General features: G+C 38.1%; 1 protein-coding gene across 5 annotated transcripts in view; it reads left to right on the forward strand.

Annotated features, from left to right (window-relative positions):
• The window catches only part of CD226 (CD226 molecule), an 88,347-nt gene extending 72,775 nt beyond the window's left edge, over window positions 1-15,572 (forward strand). For all 5 annotated transcript variants that reach the window (XM_038525816.1, XM_038525812.1, XM_038525814.1 and 2 more), the window contains 3 exons: window positions 4,723-4,825; window positions 8,903-8,954; window positions 11,881-15,572. In XM_038525816.1, coding sequence (XP_038381744.1) covers window positions 4,723-4,825; window positions 8,903-8,954; window positions 11,881-11,994 — 269 coding nt within the window. In that variant the 3' untranslated portion in view covers window positions 11,995-15,572. The remainder of the gene's footprint in view (window positions 1-4,722; window positions 4,826-8,902; window positions 8,955-11,880) is intronic.
• Window positions 15,573-18,477: the final 2,905 nt, after the last annotated feature.

Genomic DNA, 18,477 nt, shown 5'->3' on the forward strand with positions numbered 1-18,477 from the left:
TTTAAATGTCCAGGGCCTTCTAAAACATTATAAACTCCATAAATCAAGTACTGTGTGGTATAACAAAAAATGTCATCTCTGCCCCTGGTTCCTTTCACAGAAGTCTTAAACCCTTGTCATTTCCTAAGTGATCATGGTGCTAGGAGCTTCTTTTGCTATTATATTTGGTCTCAGTCCCGAGTCCCTGACACCAGAGCTTTTAGAATCCTTGGAATCTCCAGAGCAAGGAGGGTCTTTTTGCAAGTTAATGAGGCAGCTGGTGGCTGGAAGTACCTAGAGAGCTTCAGGATTCCTAGAGGAATCAGCCCCATGACTGGAGGATTGTTTAAACCCCAACCCCCTGAAAAAGGGAAGAGGGAGTGGGGTTGAATTAATTACCCGTATTCAATGATTGAATTAATCGTGCCTATGTAATGGAACCTCCATAAAACCCCTAAATGTCAGAGAGCTTCTGGCTTGGTGACCACATGGAGATGCTGGGAGGGTGGCCCATCCCTAGACAGCATGGAAGCTGCACCTGTACTCCCTGTCCTCATGAACTTGCTTTATCCATCTCTTCCATTTGTCTCTTCCCGAGATTTATCTTTTCTAATAAACCAGTAATAGCAAGTAAAGCACCTGTCTGAGTTCTGTGAGCTGTTGTAGCAAAGTATTGAACCTGAGGAGGAGGTCATGGGAACCTTGAATTTATAGCTGGTTGGTCCGTCTGGAGTAGGGAGGCCTGGATTTGTGATTGGAGTCTGAAGGGGGAGGCAGGGGACAGTGTGGACTGAGCCCTTATCTGTGGAGTCTGCCAGCTTGGGGGAAGTTAGTGTCAGTAGTATTGTGAGTACAGAAGCAGCTTTCTTCTAGTCGATGTTTTTCCTTTAGGAACCCAAATCATTTTTGCACATCATTTCATCTGTAATGCCGTAGTATGGCTGTGTTAAAAGGTGAATCAATAAGCAGATCTGACTCTAACAGGTCAAACATCACTAGAAGTGGTGAAAAGGAGGTAACCAATTTCGTATTGAAGGCTGCATTTAAAGTTTGGACTTAGAATTGAACAGTGTGAACCAGATGACTAGTACATGTCAATGGTTTCTACTTAATTCTACCTAATTGAGAGTTTAATAAGGAATGCCATCTTAATTCTTAAGGATTCTGAATATACTTCTACAAAAAAAAAGTTCTCTACATCTTGTACTTTAAATATCATGACTAAAATGTGTCAGATTATTCTAAGCATGCAGACCTTTACAGTTTTATTCTGGTTTTTTTTTTTTTCCTGATTAATAAAAGAACAGTACATCCTTTAGAAAGTTTGGAAAATACCAAAAAACCTAAGGAAATAATTGCTTTTAATGCCACTCTCTGGAGATCATCATTTTAAAATTTTGGCCTTTGCCCCCTTGAAGGCTTTTCTTCGTGGAGATATTACAGCATGCACAATTGTCAATGCTGGTTTTGAAGCTTTCCTTAAGTATACAGTCTGCAGTCTGTAGTCTTCCATGTTATTGGAATTCCTTACACACATCATCCAAATGTCTCTAGCCCAGGTTTTCAAAGAATGGGCCTTAGGTCAGCAACATAGACATTGCATGGGACCTGCAAATGCAGACCCACCCAGACACTCCTGGATCAAAGGTTTGGAGGTCGGTGGAGGGTGCCCTGCAACCTGTGGTTTAATAAGCCCCCAGGTGAAGCTGATGCAAAGTAAGTTTGAGAACCACAGCCCTGGAATCCTGCTCTGAGTCTACTCTTGGGAAATACAGACTTTTTTTTTTTTTTTGCAGTTGTGTTTTACAGAATCCTTTGTTCACATTTCTGAGTATTTCTTTAGAATAGAGTCATTAATCAAATGTGCAAGCAGTTAGTGAACGGGTGTGACACACACAGACCGAATCCTTCCCAGATGCAGACTGTAGCAGTTCCTACTCCTTCAAATAAAGCTTGAGAGGCTCCGTCTCACCACTGTGGCCCTTTTACATGGGCTTGTTCTTTACGTGCTTTTTCATAATACGTTATTTATATCTTTCATGTTGTCCTCTAGAGCTTTTTCTTTTCTTTTTTTCTTTTTCTTTTTTTTTTTTTTTTGAGAGAAAGAGTACCTGCGAGTCGGGGACAGGGTGCAGAGGGAGAGAGAGAAAGAGAATCCTAAGTAGGCTCCGTGCTGGAGGGAGGGTGAAGCTGGATCTCACGACCCTGAGATCATGATCTGAGCTGAAATCAAGGGTCGGTGGTGCCACCCATGGAGCCCCAGCCCCGGTCACCCCTATAGCTTTATCTGATAGCAAGGCTGTGTTAAGGATACCATTTTTTGGTCTTTACATATTCTTTGTGATAATTTTAACTACAGATATTTTTCATTTGACCTGGTCAAGCCTATATATTTACTATTTATTTATTTATTTATTCATTTTTACTATAACAGAGGTCTAAATAGCATTTTCAAAAGTGGTTAAACAATTTTCCCAGAATACTGTCAATGAATATTTTAATTGTAACTTTCATTTTCTCACCATGATTGCCTGTTTGATTTAACCGTAGCATCTGTGGTATTCAAATTATTTCAGTATAGCAGGTGTGGTCCTTTTTAGTCCTGTTACAATGCAAAATAATTTCAGGGATTTTGTTCATTTTTTTTTTTATAATGTAACAAGAGCTTAAAAAGCTTAATTTCCTATTTGATGGGGAGAAAATTTCATTGTTCCTTTTGTAGGAGTGGTTCAATATATTTTTGTTCTGAATAAATTTAGCTTTTCCTTTCTCCATCATATTTGGACAAAAGCCTTTCTTAAAGCCTCTAAAGTTCACACACTGTTCTACTTTAATTCACCTTATAGGTTCAACAAGTTTGAAAAATGAAAATAATGTTTATTACTTGACTTAATTTCACTGTATACAAAAGAATGAGTGGATGTAGACTTTGAGTTATCACGGAAAAAAATTGCAGGTTAATAGTAGGTCAGGAAGGAAGAAATAATCCAAGGGAAAGATCATGAAGAACCCAATGAAAAGTATGATTTTTAGGTTGCTGTAGGATTGCAGGCAGCATCATGGGAATCACCAAACAAGCATTGGGCTTTAATTTCAGCATTAGAGGGAAATCATGCTGTTCATCTGCCTTCTCCTGGCCCCTCCCTGCAGGAGAGAAGACCAGCAACCTTGCTGCCCCAGAGAGAGGGGGTGATGAGGACAGCTCCCAGGTTCTAATTTACTCCCGTTCCTGGCAACAGCACATAAATATTTAAAGATATATTTATTTATTTTGGAGAGAAAGAGAGTGGCCTGGAGGGATGGGGAGGAAAAGGAGAAGAGGGAGGGAGAGAACCTCCAGCAAACTCCCTGCTGAGCCTGGGAACTCAAGTCAGGGCTCCATCTCACGACCTTGAGATCATGACCTGAGCCAAGGTTGAGAGTCAGCTGCTTAACCGACTGAGCCACTGGGCTGCCCCTGGGAATACTGATGGGATTTTTTTTTTCCCCTGGGAAGGAGATCTGTGGGAGGCAGTGGGTGATGCATCTCATGGACAGGAGGACATTTTAAAGATAAAATGCTTTCAGAACTCCTTGAGATCTCGCTTCAGAGGTGATGTTGCTCTAGTAGTTTATTGCTTATTTGAATATTACCTCATTGGAATCTCACCAATGTTCTGTGATGTAATTAGAGCTGTCGACATTGTCATCACTTGACAGATGAAGAAAGGCATGGAGAGGAGGGTAAGGAACTGGCTGGAGGTCACACAGCTAAGGGGTGACAGAGCCAGGAAGAGAACTGCATATTCCTGGATCATTGCTCTTCCTGCCTGAGCGCTGAGTCGGAGTAACAGATTTTTTTCTGATCACTTCTTATCATTAACTCAGGTTGAGTAGAAAATATTTCTTAAATTATGCTGTTGTATGAATATACTTAATATACCAGTCTTAAGAAGTAATCTTTATTTATGTACTCTTTTGAGAGTTGCTTTTTTTCTACAAAAGATTTTATGTATGTGATTGGGAGCTCCTTAACGTGAAGGGATATCTGTCTCAAACAAGTAACTCTTTCTATTCTTGTTCTTTTTTTAAATTTTTAACTGAAGTATAGTTGACATATAATATTAAATGAGTTTCAGGTATACAGTATAGTGATTCAACAATTATATCCATTATGAAAGGTCACACAGTAAGTCTAGTTACCATCTGTCACCACAGAAAGTTATTATAATATCGTTGACTATATTCCATATGCTGTACTTTTCATCATTGTGGCTTATTTATTTTATAATTGGAAGCTTGTACCTCTTAATCCCCTTCACCTATTTATTTTTTTTAGAGGAAGGGGGAGGGACCAAGGGAGAAGGAGAATCTTAAGCAGGCTCCATGCTCAGAGCCAAGTGTGACATGTGACATGAGGCTCGATCTCATGACCCTGAGATCAGAACCTGAGCCCAAATCAAGAGTTGGATGCTTAACTGATTGAGCCACCCAGGCACCCTTCCCTTCACCTATTTACTCTTGTTCTTCATAAGGTGTTAAACCTAGCTGAATCAAGAATTAATAAAAATCTATGAGGAGTCACAAATATTTAGAAGACTCTAAAGTAAAAATTATCTTTTTCCCTTAATTTCATCCAGTTTTTTTCATTGGGTTGTTTTGAATTGTTACTGTATTTGATTAATGTTCCCTTTCCTCATTTTCCCACTTTTTTTCTGGCTTTAGCTGAATTCCTAATTCCTACTATATATTTTTTCCTCCTAGGTAAAACTGATAACCAATACATTCTCTTTGTGGCTGGAGGGGCAGTTTTATTGTTGCTGCTTGTTATCCTAATTACCACCATCATTGTCATTTCTTATAAAAGGTGAGTATTGCAATTCATCCTGACTCTTGCATTCTGATATGAGGGGCTCTCTATTAATAACCCAATAGTTGGCCAAGCTGTATTAGCACTCACATACAGCATTTGGAGTGTTTTTCTTACACAAAAGAAGAGAAGTAGTTGTGGTAATATCGAAGGAGAAAGCTAGAGTCATTTGTTTAAGAATTAATAGGAGCTGCTCTCAAGTTAGCACAGCTTTCATATTCTGGGCAGTCAACCGCCTGGTGCCTCTGCTCTGTCTGCAGTGCCATCTATCTTCCTCCTCCTGCATGGAAAAGAGGCGGTTGGGCAAGGGGCAGTGTGTGTGTGTGTGTGTATGTGATGAGAGGCAAGAGGGAGAGAGGGAGGGCTTCTGAAAAGGGGAAGAAAAGCAGTAAGCAGTAATAATGCCTTCATGCATTCCTTCATCAAATATCTCTGGTGACAGTAGTGAATAAGACAGGATATGAGCGCCCATTCTAGTAAACAAATACTGTTAAATGGTTATTGTCTCTGAAACAAGCAGTGTTGGTGCTCTTCCTAAAAAATGATTGAGGAAGAAAGGTGTCGGAAGGGGCCACCTTAGAGAGAGTAGGTGGCCATTGACCTCTGCTAAAGTTTCCTACCTTCTACTGTCTTGTGGCCGACTTGGGAACTTTCTGGGATATTCTTGGTTTACTCTGCCCTTTCTTACTGTCCAATATTCATCAACTCACTTTAATTACTCTTTATTCTTGTGTTCCAACTAACATGTTCTCTTCTCAGGAAAGGGAAGGAGTACATCCATCTCCTCTTCTCTTCTGCCTCAGCAATAGTACCAAACACACATGCACACACACACACTGGCAAGTACATGCATCTTAGTAGGCTATCAGGTAGGTTTCTCTGTCTCATCTCCATATCCTGACCTCTCCTCTTTAGAGGCTTGTATTACCACTCACTTGATACTAGTGAATGCTTCCAACCCACCCCCGGCTCTAGGTGTCTCCTCTTTTCCTAACACATCTGACTTTTCCTGGTTGCTCTTCTAAAAGCTAGACTGACCATGTCCTTCCCCTGTAAAAACCTTTTATTGTCTTCCTATTGCCACCAGAATAATGTTAAAATTCATTAACCTTGTATCAGAGGCACCCATTGTTCTGACTTCCATCTAATTAGTGGGACCCCAATCTAATATTCATTTATATTTTCTACTTTGCCGCCCCCATATCGACAACTTTTGTTAGAATTGCAAGCCTTATTCTGTGAACATACCCAACTCTCTTCCTACTTGGGTAGCCAACAAAGAGTGGTTTCCCCCATGTTTGACTTTCCTCCTGAGGCTCAAAGCGTGGGACACATGTCTCCCCTGGGAAGTGTCCTCCCAGTTCTCCCTCCCTGCAAAGAGACATGATGTCACCATCTGGAACCACATTGTACTTCTGCTCCGCTGCACCTTGCAGTTTGCTTTGTCGCTTAATCATTTCTCTGCTTGTCCTCCCTTCTGTTCAAAATGACAGGGATTGTGTTCTACTCATTTCTTAGTGCTTGATAGCATTTAGCGCTAATCTTTCCAAATAATGGATGGTCAATAAGTATTTGTCTAATTAAATTGAAACACAAAACTCTCGCTTTCCCTTTCTTCCCATCACGGGCTGCCCTAGAAGCCTTTCCCTGGTCGGAAATTGAGCAAATTAGCAAAATGAGGTAAGGAACCCAGGATGTTAGTGACACTGAGGATTTTTTGACTGCTTTGCCCTGGTTGATGAGCAATACACTGAGGGCAGCTGTGACAGCAGGAGTACCTGGGGCCGCAGGCTACATGATAGGAGGGCATGAGTGACAGTACGTATCTCTGGGGGGTCACATGAGCTTGGACATGATGGATTCAGCTTCATGAAAATGCATCACTTTTACATGAATAGCTAAATTGAACTGTAGGATAGATTGTCCCACTTGGTTAGATGTGATAAAAAGATTTGTGGACTTGAATGCATAATCATGGGCAAACATCACAAAGAAAGAAGCCTTGCTCTGTCTACCTGGTTGCCCGTATCAGTTTGTGGTTGTTACTTAGAGTGGAAACATTTTGAAAAGTGACCCAAGGGCTTAAACAATGGCCTTCAGAACTCTGTCTTTTTGTGACCACTTAAAATAATATTGCCGCTTCAGATGTGTGAACTTGGGGAGAAGCCAGAGGAGATGACAGTGGGCCTGAATGAGACTGAGACCTTGCTTCACACCTAGTACTTCATTGTCTGTGTGCACAGGGGCATTTCCTGCACCTTCTCTGCTCTCAGGTTGTGGTGCTTCCAGTGAAAGATCAAGATGGTGGCACTGTTAAGAGAACGTGGCTGGTGGATGTGGCTAGCCCTGGTGAGGCATGGCAGGAGCCAAAAGATAGTCTATACGCTGATGCCTGGGTCTGTAGGGAAAAATGAAATGTTTAGTGTGCAAAATGTTAGATGCTTATTTTTGCCTTTTGTTGTCAACTTTGATGCTCATGACAAATAGGCTGTTTTTCTCTGCCTGGGACTCCCAGGTTCAGCACTGAAAATCCCTCAACTCTGGGGGAAACTCCTTAGAATCCAGCAAACCAGAATGGTCAGTCAACCTAGAACAAACCACAGTGTTTACTCTCTTTATTTAATAGACTAGAGGACTGAACTGTATAGATGCAAATAACTGGTAAATTGCCAAGCATGAGTTAAACACAGATCATCTGACTCTGTTTCTTGTTCTCTTTTCTTCATAATATTGAGTATTTTAGGCTGATGTAAACAGTGTATATATTTGGACCTCTTTGGGAAAGTTAATCTGTATTATGATATAGCCAGCCTTGTGAACCATGATTTAACAAACAATCCAAGGTCATAGGTTTGTTTCTTCATTTGTGAAAAGAGGATGGTAATAACATCTAGGTCACAGATTTCTTTGAAAGAGTAAATAATTTATATGAATGACCTGGAAGCATAACTTTCGCATAATAAACTTACACGTCAAAAAATCAAATAAATTAACCACATAAAAGCTTCTTCATAAGTAAACACACACACATAGAATAAGACCAGTTTGTGATCATGTCGACACAGTAGGAGGATTCCATAGTGAACAACATCCATCATTTGAACAACCTTTCCATGGAGAGAGACTAGCTTGGCTGGTTTTTAAACTTTCCGTGAAGGAATTACAACTTCATTCTTTTACATAAAGGAAAATAACCCTATATTTTTGCATCTAACCTGTCTCTTCTGTGGTCTGATAAAAATCTTTTCCTTAGGGAGATGGAAAAAAAAACAGTCATCATCTCCCATAATAACTATTTTCATGCATTTGGGTAGAGTCATTTCATCCATGGCATTCAATTATAGTAGCCTCTTTTCTTTGTCTCTTGAATTTTCTTTTCAAAGATTCCTCCTGATGTTAGCTTTTTGTAGTTTTCATTCAAATGGTGGAGGGTTTACAAAATAGCATGGCTCCAGAGGGCCCACTGAGCTGCGGCCACGTGGCCCCTGAAGCAGTGAGCCTAGTAGTCACAAGGGAAGGCTGTGGATTCAAATCTCAATACTATCACTAACCAACCATGCGATGTAGGGCCTTGTCTCAGGTTCCCAATCTGAGTTAAATATAGAGTTTTTGATGAAAGCTAAATAAAATAATCTATTTAGGAGGTTTAGTCAAACACCCAGAAGTTTCTTTAAAGCTTAACTATATTTCCACTGTCATCTGAGAACTTACACAGTTGGCATTTAAAAGGAAGTTTTTGATTGTGGGAAATCTTGAAGCTCGAGGTTATTTGGAGAAGGTAGTAAGTCATCTATGCAATAACCCACCATGAACCATTCTTTAGTAAGCTTGCCGAAATTAATTACTAATGTACACTAGCTGGATATCCATTTCGATGCCTTCACCATCTGTGGAAAATGAATATTTAGGTCCAGGGAATTTTGAGTAGGTATGTATGAGGCAACTGTGGATGCTACTTCAACATAGTTAATGAGGGCATTTGGGCTGGGCTACAGGTATGGTATATTACTCAGTGCAATAGTACTAGTGCTGGAGTGTAAGACCTTAATGCCTCTATTGAATATGTATTCTCAGGAGAAGGAGACAGAAAGAATTATTTAAAGAGTCCTGGGGTGCACAGAATAAGGTAAGTTTTCTCAGAGCTGTCATTTGTCCCCTTTTCTGCATTATAATATCCTGTAATGTTGGTCCATTTTGCAGTCAACAACCTTACTGTTCTCCTTTCAATTACCTGGCCATGTAGTGTATCAGCTATTTGAGGAAACACCTGTTTTCTGACCTTTTCTCTTATTATTGATGCCCTTTGAAACAATTTGTTTTATATGAATACAAATAAAGCTCCAACTGCCGGGACATCATAATAGCCCTGTGGATTACCACTATGTGTATAAGTTTCTTAGGGCTGCCACAACAAACCTACTACCAAGTAGGCTACTTAGACAGCAAGAATCTATTCTCTTGCAGTTCTGGAGGGTTGGAATCCAAAATCAAAGTCTCAGCAAGATATGTTCCCTCTTGGGATGAGAATCTGTCCTATGCTTCCCTCCTATCTTCTGGTGGTGGTTGGCAGTCCTTGGCATTCCTTGGCTTCTGGACTCATCACTCCAATCTCTGCCTCTGTCTTCTCGTGACATTCCTCAGTGTGTGTAGACACATGCATATCTGTATCTCTTCTCTTTTTAGGAGGGCAGCTGTGCTGTTAGACTAAGGGCCCGCTTACTCCAATATGACCTCATCTTAACTAATTATATCTGCAACAACCCTACTTCCAAATAAGGTCATATTCTGAAGGTCTAGGAAGGACATAAATTTTGGGAGGACACCACCTGACCTAGTAGAGGGCATAGTAATGTTTTAGGTCATAAGGCATAGCAAGCATATTAGAGAAACACAATGCTATGATATTCATTATCATTATTATGTTTCTATTGGCTTATTAATTAAAGAATGCTCGAATTTCTGTTGGGCTACAGGAGTCTCATGAATTGTAACATTTTCTTCCTCACTCCACCTTCCCCTGCTCCTCGTTTAATTGAAAGAATAGAAAATCTCTTCTGGACTTGCAGATAAGAGGGTTGCTTATTTTCATGCTCATTGTCTCCACTATTAGTCAGATTATCTCTTTAACATATATTATTCTGTTTGCAATGTTTTGAAAAGATATTTTATTTTTTAAAGATTTTATTTATTTTTTTGAGAGAGAAGGAGAGTGAGTGAGATCATGAGCAGGGGGAAGTGTAGAGGGAGAAGCAGACTCCAGAGGGATCCCAATTCAGGACTCGATCCCAGGACCCTAAGACCATGACCTCAACCGAAGGCAGATGCTTAACTGACTAAGCCACCCAGGTGCCCTATTTATTTTATTTTAGACAGACAGAGACGGAGAGAGGGAGTGGGGGAAGGGGTAGAGGGAGAGAGCCTTCAAGCGACTTCCCACTGAGCATGGAGCCCTACACGAGACTTGATCCCACAACTGGGAGATCACAGCCTGAGCTGAAACCAAGAGTTAGATGCATAACTGACTGAGCCACCTGACCGAGCCACTGCCCCTGTTTACAAAATTTTACACAAAACATTTCCCCAAGTGTTATCTAAAATTACATCCATTTCTCTTGAATTTAATTATTTGCAATTGAATTCTGCATGGTCAAAACATCAAATAATAAAAAGCTTCTAACAATCTAATATGTGTGCTTCAGATTTCTCTGTTACCTATTTATCTATCGGTTTAACTTTTTTCTTCTGATACTTTTTACACAACAATTTTTTTTTTTCTAAAGAATTCATGGCTGGCTTTTTGATAGTAACTGGAAAGACTAAAGAAGTCTTGCCTTTTTTCATCTGCTGGTCCAGCAAGCAATAAAACGGTCCTCTGTCGTACACAATTTTGGGCTCCCTTCTTTGTCCTTAGCTGTTGTCCACTCACACCAATCTAAAGCCACATTTACTGCTGTGAATGTCAGAGGAAGAAAGGAGCTTTGCAACTTCCCACATTAAGTATTCAAGTTTTACAGACTTTTGTAGAATAATGATATTTTGAATGATGATTACAAAGTTAGATAATAAGTTGGATGTGAAAGAGAAAGAAGCTAGACCTGCTTGATTGTTTTGGGGTTTTAGACAGGCTATGGAAGTACCAGTGACATTGCAACTTTGCTTGTGCTTTATCCCTGCAAAACCACTCTCAATTTCCAAACTACTCGCCAAAAGACCCCTCTCTCTTCTTTTCCTCTCAATTTCTCTCTCTCTCTCTTAACTGCCTACAGATTTTCTGCCACATGCATATATAAGTGGTCAAAATGACTTGACTAGTGTAGAGAATGTTAATGATTATATAACATCATCTTGAAAGTAATGCCAGTTTATTTTAATTTCTCTTATTGTGTTTAGTTGTTTACTGTCAAGACAAGATTGTGTACTTTAAAAGTATTGTTTAGGGAATCCCTGGGTGGCGCAGCTGTTTAGCGCCTGCCTTTGGCCCAGGGCGCGATCCTGGCGACCTGGGATCGAATCCCACATTGGGCTCCTGGTGCATGGAGCCTGCTTCTCCCTCTGCCTATGTCTCTGCCTCTTTCTCTGTCTCTGTGACTATCATAAATAAAAAATAAAAATAAAAAATAAAAAAAAACAAAGGCAACTCTAAAAAAAATAAAATAAATAAAAGTATTGTTTATTAAAGCATTCATTCAACAGAAATTATTGAGTACCTACTATGGGAAGTGCTATACTAGACTTCCATATAAAAATGAAAATAATGGTTCTTATCAAAACAGCCTGGGGCATTGGGGGAGAGTTTTAAGACTAAGTGTTTCATAATCTAATATAGCAAGTGACAATCTAGAGTAGTCTTTTGTTGCATTGCACTCTGAGCCCTGCAAGTCAAAAATGTGATTTCTCATAGAAGTTCAATACGATGAAGAGAATCTTTTATGACATTAATTATAATAGAAATCTGACTTACATTGTGGTTAATTTAAGGAGAGATTTGTTTTGAGTATATTTACTGGCTGCTGAAATGCAGTGAATCATTGACATTCTGTCTGTCTTTCTAGGCAGGCAACAACTATAGAAATCCCAACCCTACCAATCAATCATCGGATGGTGCCACAGAGGATGTTTATGTCAACTACCCAGCCTTCTCTCATAGGCCAAAGACCAGAATCTAAGCTTTTTTCTTGATCTAAGCAAATTTATGATGACTGTTATGTATGTGAATCTTTATATAATCTTTTCCCACTATTCAGTGCCTACCCTGGATACCAGTTGACTAAATGTATTTAATTTGAAAGGAAGAATACTTTATAACCTAGAGAACTTTCTTAGCAGAAATGTTTCAGAAAATATGACTCTAATTAGCTTACAATAAAGGGAAACTTACGGAATCACATAACGGAACAATCCAGGGGAGATCAAACTTCAGGCAAATGTTATTTACCAAGGTCTAAATGTCATCTCTAGAATTAAGTATGGGTATAAACCTGTTTCTGGATCCCCTTTCATGGTGTTGGTTACACTTTATTGGTGTTAGCCTAACTCTTATACACATGTTTCCGTTGTGTTTTGAACAACAACTGGCCATTCATAATTCTTGTTTTTGCCTTGTTAATTCTCTGATAGAATAAGTACATTTGGTTATTTGTCCATCATTAAACAGGCATCATGGCTGGAAAGAATGAAATGGTTTAAGTCAATGAAGGGTCTACCTCTAGAACCAGGAGTTAGGCCAAAGCACATTACTGGGAGATTCAGAGTATCCTTAGAGGAGGGAGATGGGGCCTGGAAGCTGGGCTGATGACCAACAAACGTGGACTGCAATGACATTCCAGAACATCTCTTGTTAACCAATTAAAAAGAGAATATGTAGATGGATCTGGGTTAGCTCTCTCCCTCCTCACTTTAAAATCTGCTATATCAGCAGAGTCCAGAAGAGTAGCTGGCAGCAAATAAATGAATGGTCAAGAGGAAGATAAATGTGATAGGGAAGTCTCATCCCTTTTTATTATCACATGAAGTAATTTCTGATTTTACATAGAATTCTTGCACTCTCCCTGGCCTAGCTTCATGAGCAAGTATGATAGATGATGGTCCAATAATAAGGTTTTTGATATTTAAATTTTCCACTTTTGAGAATTATTTTTGTTATGTAAATCCTCTCAAAAGAGGCATCTAAGCATTATTAGTTGTTTTTTTCTTAAATAATTGTGGAAAAAAAATAATTGTGGAAAATCTGAATATAGGAAAAAGAATATTAGTTGGAAGTGTGGTTTCGGTTGTGGTAGAAACATGATGGGGAGGAACATTGGGAAGCTAAAGGGAAGGGGAACAGGGAACAAAGAATGGGAAGATACAGAGAGAAACTTGTCTTGCTCCACAGTTTAGCCAAAGACAACCCTAGTGATATCACTACAGAGCAATTAGTGGCCATCCTGCCATTGTCCAAATTCTAGATGGAGTCAAACAATGAAAAGTATTTCTGAAGCTAAATAATGGTCATGATCACTTTGAAACTCGAATGGTCATTACTAAAGACAGCGATCATTCATGTCTCAAATATTTGTTACTCATCACTAAAACACTCACCACAGAAATTGCATGTAAGTATCCAACTTGTAGATTTTTTTGATAATTTTAAGTGAACCAAAACCAAATTCTCATGTTATCTAGGAAGATTCTAAGCTGTAATTTACAGTTTTAAGTGAGTCAGTGGATGCTTTATGACTATAGCTTTAACTACATGCCTGCCCAATAGCAGTTATTCTGTGAGTTACAGAAATTATGAGTGCTCCTGCTTTCTTCAACAGAAAGGAAAAAGTAAAAATGTCTACTTCTCATGAGGTATTTCCAGATTCTCAGTGACTAATCTGGGTGAGAAGGAAAACATGTCTCCCAACGCAATATGGGGAAATGTAAATCCCACTTGAACAGAGAAGATGTTGGGGGATGGGGGAGTGCACAGTACAACCCGATGCAACTGTCCTGGTGGTTTCACTCATGGAAGACTTTGGCAGCAGAGCCTCCAGAACATTGGAACCCTGCCTCTTTTTCCATGGATGTTTTAATTTTTCTTTAATCTGTCTCTCACAATATTTACGAGAATTATATACTCTGTCTTCTTTCTGTATTGTTCCTCTGCAAAGTTTAGGATTATTCAGGCATTTGGGACTTTTAAATCCTGCTGGAATTTCTTTGAAACCCCCCACCCCCACCCCTAGCTACTGGTCTTATTTCACTCTCAGGTGTTCATGCTGATGAAGTTCTGCTCACTAATTTTCTTTGGACATCTTTACCTATTAGCAAAGCACTTTCATTGTTGTCTGTTTAATATTATTCTTAATTTGCTAGAGTTTTGTAACTCTATACACACATATATATCTACTATATAGATACTACGTGGTATATATAGTATATTGTATGTATATGTGTTACACTCACACATAAATATGTACATATATATATATTTCCCCCTAATCTGTTGTACCCACTATTCTGGTTGTTACTAAGAAAACAGTTCCACAGAATAAAAAGTCAGAATTGAATTAAATTATGTTTTAAATCTTGTTTGAAAGGTGCTACTTGGGGGACAAGATGCTTCCTAAGATTGTTTTTTATGTACATAATTTATGATGATATATATTACATTAAAAATCTGTGTTTCCTTTGAATGCCATAACTGTAAATTTGAATATTTACAGTAAGGTAACTAATTAAAGGGAATTGGTAAGTGATGTCAAGTTAGGTAAGTTTGTTAAATGTCATTATAGAGTGTACAGTTTTGTCAGGGAAAGGATATATGCCATTAACCTATGATGATTAGATATTGATTATATTATCATCAGAGAAACCTTGAGATATTACTTAAAGGCCTTTATGTACACTGAAAAAATAGAATTGAAATTTCACTAGCTTGTGATTATGCTTATAGGTGCCAGACAGTAAATGAGGCTATATTCTTTAGTTAGTAAATACTAAATTTATAGGATTTTTAAGTAAGTCAGTTTATTACTAAAGTATTATACATATAAATTTAAAATACATTGGTTATCAATTTACAAGACAAAGGAAGATAAAAGTAACTTTAGTAAGTTTACTTTCATTGTAAATATTCAAGTTATGTTGGCTTATATAGAACTATCTTAAATTACACCTACATTACAGTACTTTCCAAATTGGTAGAGTCCACTTTGTAATTAGAAATTGCTGTAATCAAAATGCTTCTCCTTGATTTATAATAATGTACTATATTCTGTACTGCTTGTATGAGATTTCAGCAAGATTGGAGGTATTGTATGCTTATAAAGTTTAGGTGGAGGCACCAAATTGTGAGTGCAATGTTTAACTTCTTTCCACAATAGTGAAAAAAAATCTATGAAAAGTAAAAAGTGATGCAACCCTATCACACAATTAAGTATCACCATTAGTTTCACTACAATTAGAACATAGTGTCTATAAAGTGTCGACATTCACATTCAGGCTTTTGCATAAATTAATATATTTTTCAACTGGCCTTTTCACTGGAATTATTCTAAGTCAAGTCTCTAGGCTCTAACATATTTATCCGAAACATATAAACAAGTATTTTAAGAGACGTTTCTATTGCTGGTGATGCATATGTAGAACTGTGGCTTCTGGAATTCACTGCAAAGATTTCTAAGGGAATTTTACAAATCTTCAAGGTTGGTTTAGATATTATTTCAGATTCAAAGCACCAACTGTGTTGTAAGGTATAATAAAAGACGTAATCTGAGGATATGTGTGATAAATGTCTGCAATAATTCCCATTTATTGCCTACTGTCCCTGTTGAGTTATAGGAATGATGAGTTATATAGTCACCTTGTTTAGAACATTTTTTTCCAATTTTATGTGTAATTTCAGACACTCTGGCTTTGTAGGGCATGCAACGTACTCGACATACTGTATTCTGCTGTTTGAATGAATAAAGTGCAATGTTTCACTATCATTAGTTTTACTTGCCAGCAAAGAATATTAGAGGAAAAAGCCCTCTAGAATCATATTAACATAAAGAGTTAAATGCAGGAAAATTCAAACCACTGATGCTTTGTTACTTCTATCTCAATGCAACATTCAGTGTGTTTTCTAGGTGCATGTAGCTCAAAGTCAAAGTGCTATACAAGGGTTTTTGTTAAAAAAAAAAAAAAAAAGGAAGAAGAAGAAGAAAGTTTTTTCCTGCCCTTTTCATTTTCCCTCCATTGAGATGACAAATATCACTTCCTCCAATTGTTTTACTTCTCTACTTTTCTGAATAGCATGCTTATATTACTACTGGATTAAAAAAAATAGACATTGATGCAGAAGCTTTCCTCTCCACAAATTCACCACATATGCATACATTTCTCATGTGCCCATCCTTCCAAAGTATTTGTATTAAAATTTGATTATTTCAATGTTTGGTGTTTATGTCTTTATGACTTTGCCAACACTCTTCTCAGTTAAATCAAATTGTAAAACTGAGCTTTGTGCAGTGGCAGTATCATAGCCAATGAAGTTTATCCGAGGAACGAATATTGCTATTGAAACAAATGGTAAAAATGATCTTGCTTTCTCTCCTACAGAACTTGGGTTTTCACCTAGAGCTAATAATTGTCTCTTTTTATATTAATAGTTTTGTATTTACCATAAATTTATCTTAAACTCTTCCCCAGTGACCTAGGTAATCTCTCTAGATTCTCAGTGATGAAGCAGAAGTTTCCAGCCATCTTCATATCCTGAAAAAGTTACCCTAGAACCTTGACTTGGGTCATTAAGCCCTGGTTCTTCCTGCATAGCTGTCATCCTCTGTCTCCCTTCAGGAAAAATAAAGAAAAAGGAGCATAAAACCTGGAATCAATTCTAGAAAATGTCCTAGTACCAAAGGATATGAGGTTCCAGATGGCGAATGTTTACCCAATGCCCTGAGCAAGGAACAATAAGAAGCCTATGTAATATTTAGACTTGTGTCTGAAAGAGTTGGAGCTCTTGGTTCTTATCTTTGGAAGCTGATGTTGACTGTTAAAGAAAACCAGTTAATTTATTTGAGTGATGTGATATGGGTGACTTATAACAGCTCTAGGGCACAATCCTTGGAAAACAGGTAGAAAATGTAGCAACTCCAGGAGTCCACCAGCAGGAAGACACTTGGAGCTCAATACTTTGGCGAGAACACTGCAAACACACGTACTGCATATGTGGACAAGTTCTGAACACCACTTTTTTAAAAAGATTTATTTATTTATTTATTTATTTATTTATTTATTTATTTATTTATTTGAGAGAGAGAGAACAAGCAGGGGGGAGAAGCAGGCTCCCCACTCAGCGGGGAGCCCGATGTAGGACTCAATCCCAGGACCCCGGGATCATCACCTGAGCCAAAGGCAGATGCTTAGCCAACCGAGCCATCCAGGAGTCCCTCTGAATACCACTTTTATATTTGCCTCACTTGTTCCAGAAACAGTGCCCCTTGTATATATATCAGTGAGGAGGTATCCTTTAGCTTTCAGAGTGGCACAGGCAGGATATAACTTCTTTTCAAATGATATAAAAATATCATATTCTTCCCAGGGTTGGCTGCTAAAGAACTTTTACCACTGACAGATGTCTCTACTTACTAGGTGGTAGTTTCTTAATGGCACGTTTTAGATAGACTATAATATAAATTCAGGACCTTCTAGATTACCTGAATATATTACAGGTATGTCCAAATATATCCAAGATTACTTATGAATGAGTTGGTGAACAAACAAATACAAGTTACAATCCATATCAACACTCCCAGCTAGTAGTACCGGAATCGCGGCCAACAGTTCATTTTTAATAATGTTACTGAGATTGGATATGGGTGTTAGGGTTCACTCACCTCCCCAAGAACAGAGCTATCACATATTTTTCTTGACTTTAATTTTAGTGGAGTCTACTGATTTTTAAAACTAGACAGGTTTGTCTTTACACAAAATATCAATTTCTTTGTAACATATAACCTCCAAAATCCCAAGTAAGAAGTTGGCCTTTGTTTATTTTTTAATGGAAAACTGTTAATTAAAATATTTAAATACCATAAAATTATACTAAGTACCACTTGACCTGCAGAAACAAACACTGAAGAAAGAAAACAATCCGTAAACAGTGTCAATCTTATAATGTGGCCAAAGAAGTGGAGGTCCTTTCTGGATTATGAGTTTAAAATATACCCGAGTCTAAAATGTCAAGCAAAATTCTCCAAATCCTGGGAGAGGGATGCCAAATTATATTTGTAAGACAAAAATTTAAGAAGCTCTGATAGCTTTTTGCACTCTTTAAAATTTAACTGATTTTTAATTTTTCTAGAAATTTATTCTTAAGACAATCTTCTTATTCAGTCACCTATTCATTGGAACCTTTATCCCAGGTATTCAAAAGTATTTCTAGAGAATAACACCATTTTTCTTTAATCAGATGATTGGGTAAGATTTTGAGTGCTCCAATTTACTCTCAATGTTATTAAAATTTGTTATTACAGCCTTTGGTGTGTCTTTGGTCTGTGACATTCACAAATGTTTCTCCAGTGGAATTCCTTCCCTCTTCTGCCCCCTACTCCTATCCCTGGTTGTTAAGCCTTCAAATCCATTTCCATGAAGGCCTGGCCCCTGTTGATTATGTTATTATTACTACTTTTTAA

This window comes from Canis lupus, chromosome 1, assembly GCF_011100685.1.
Source record: "Canis lupus familiaris isolate Mischka breed German Shepherd chromosome 1, alternate assembly UU_Cfam_GSD_1.0, whole genome shotgun sequence".
Classification (NCBI taxonomy): domain Eukaryota; kingdom Metazoa; phylum Chordata; class Mammalia; order Carnivora; family Canidae; genus Canis; species Canis lupus.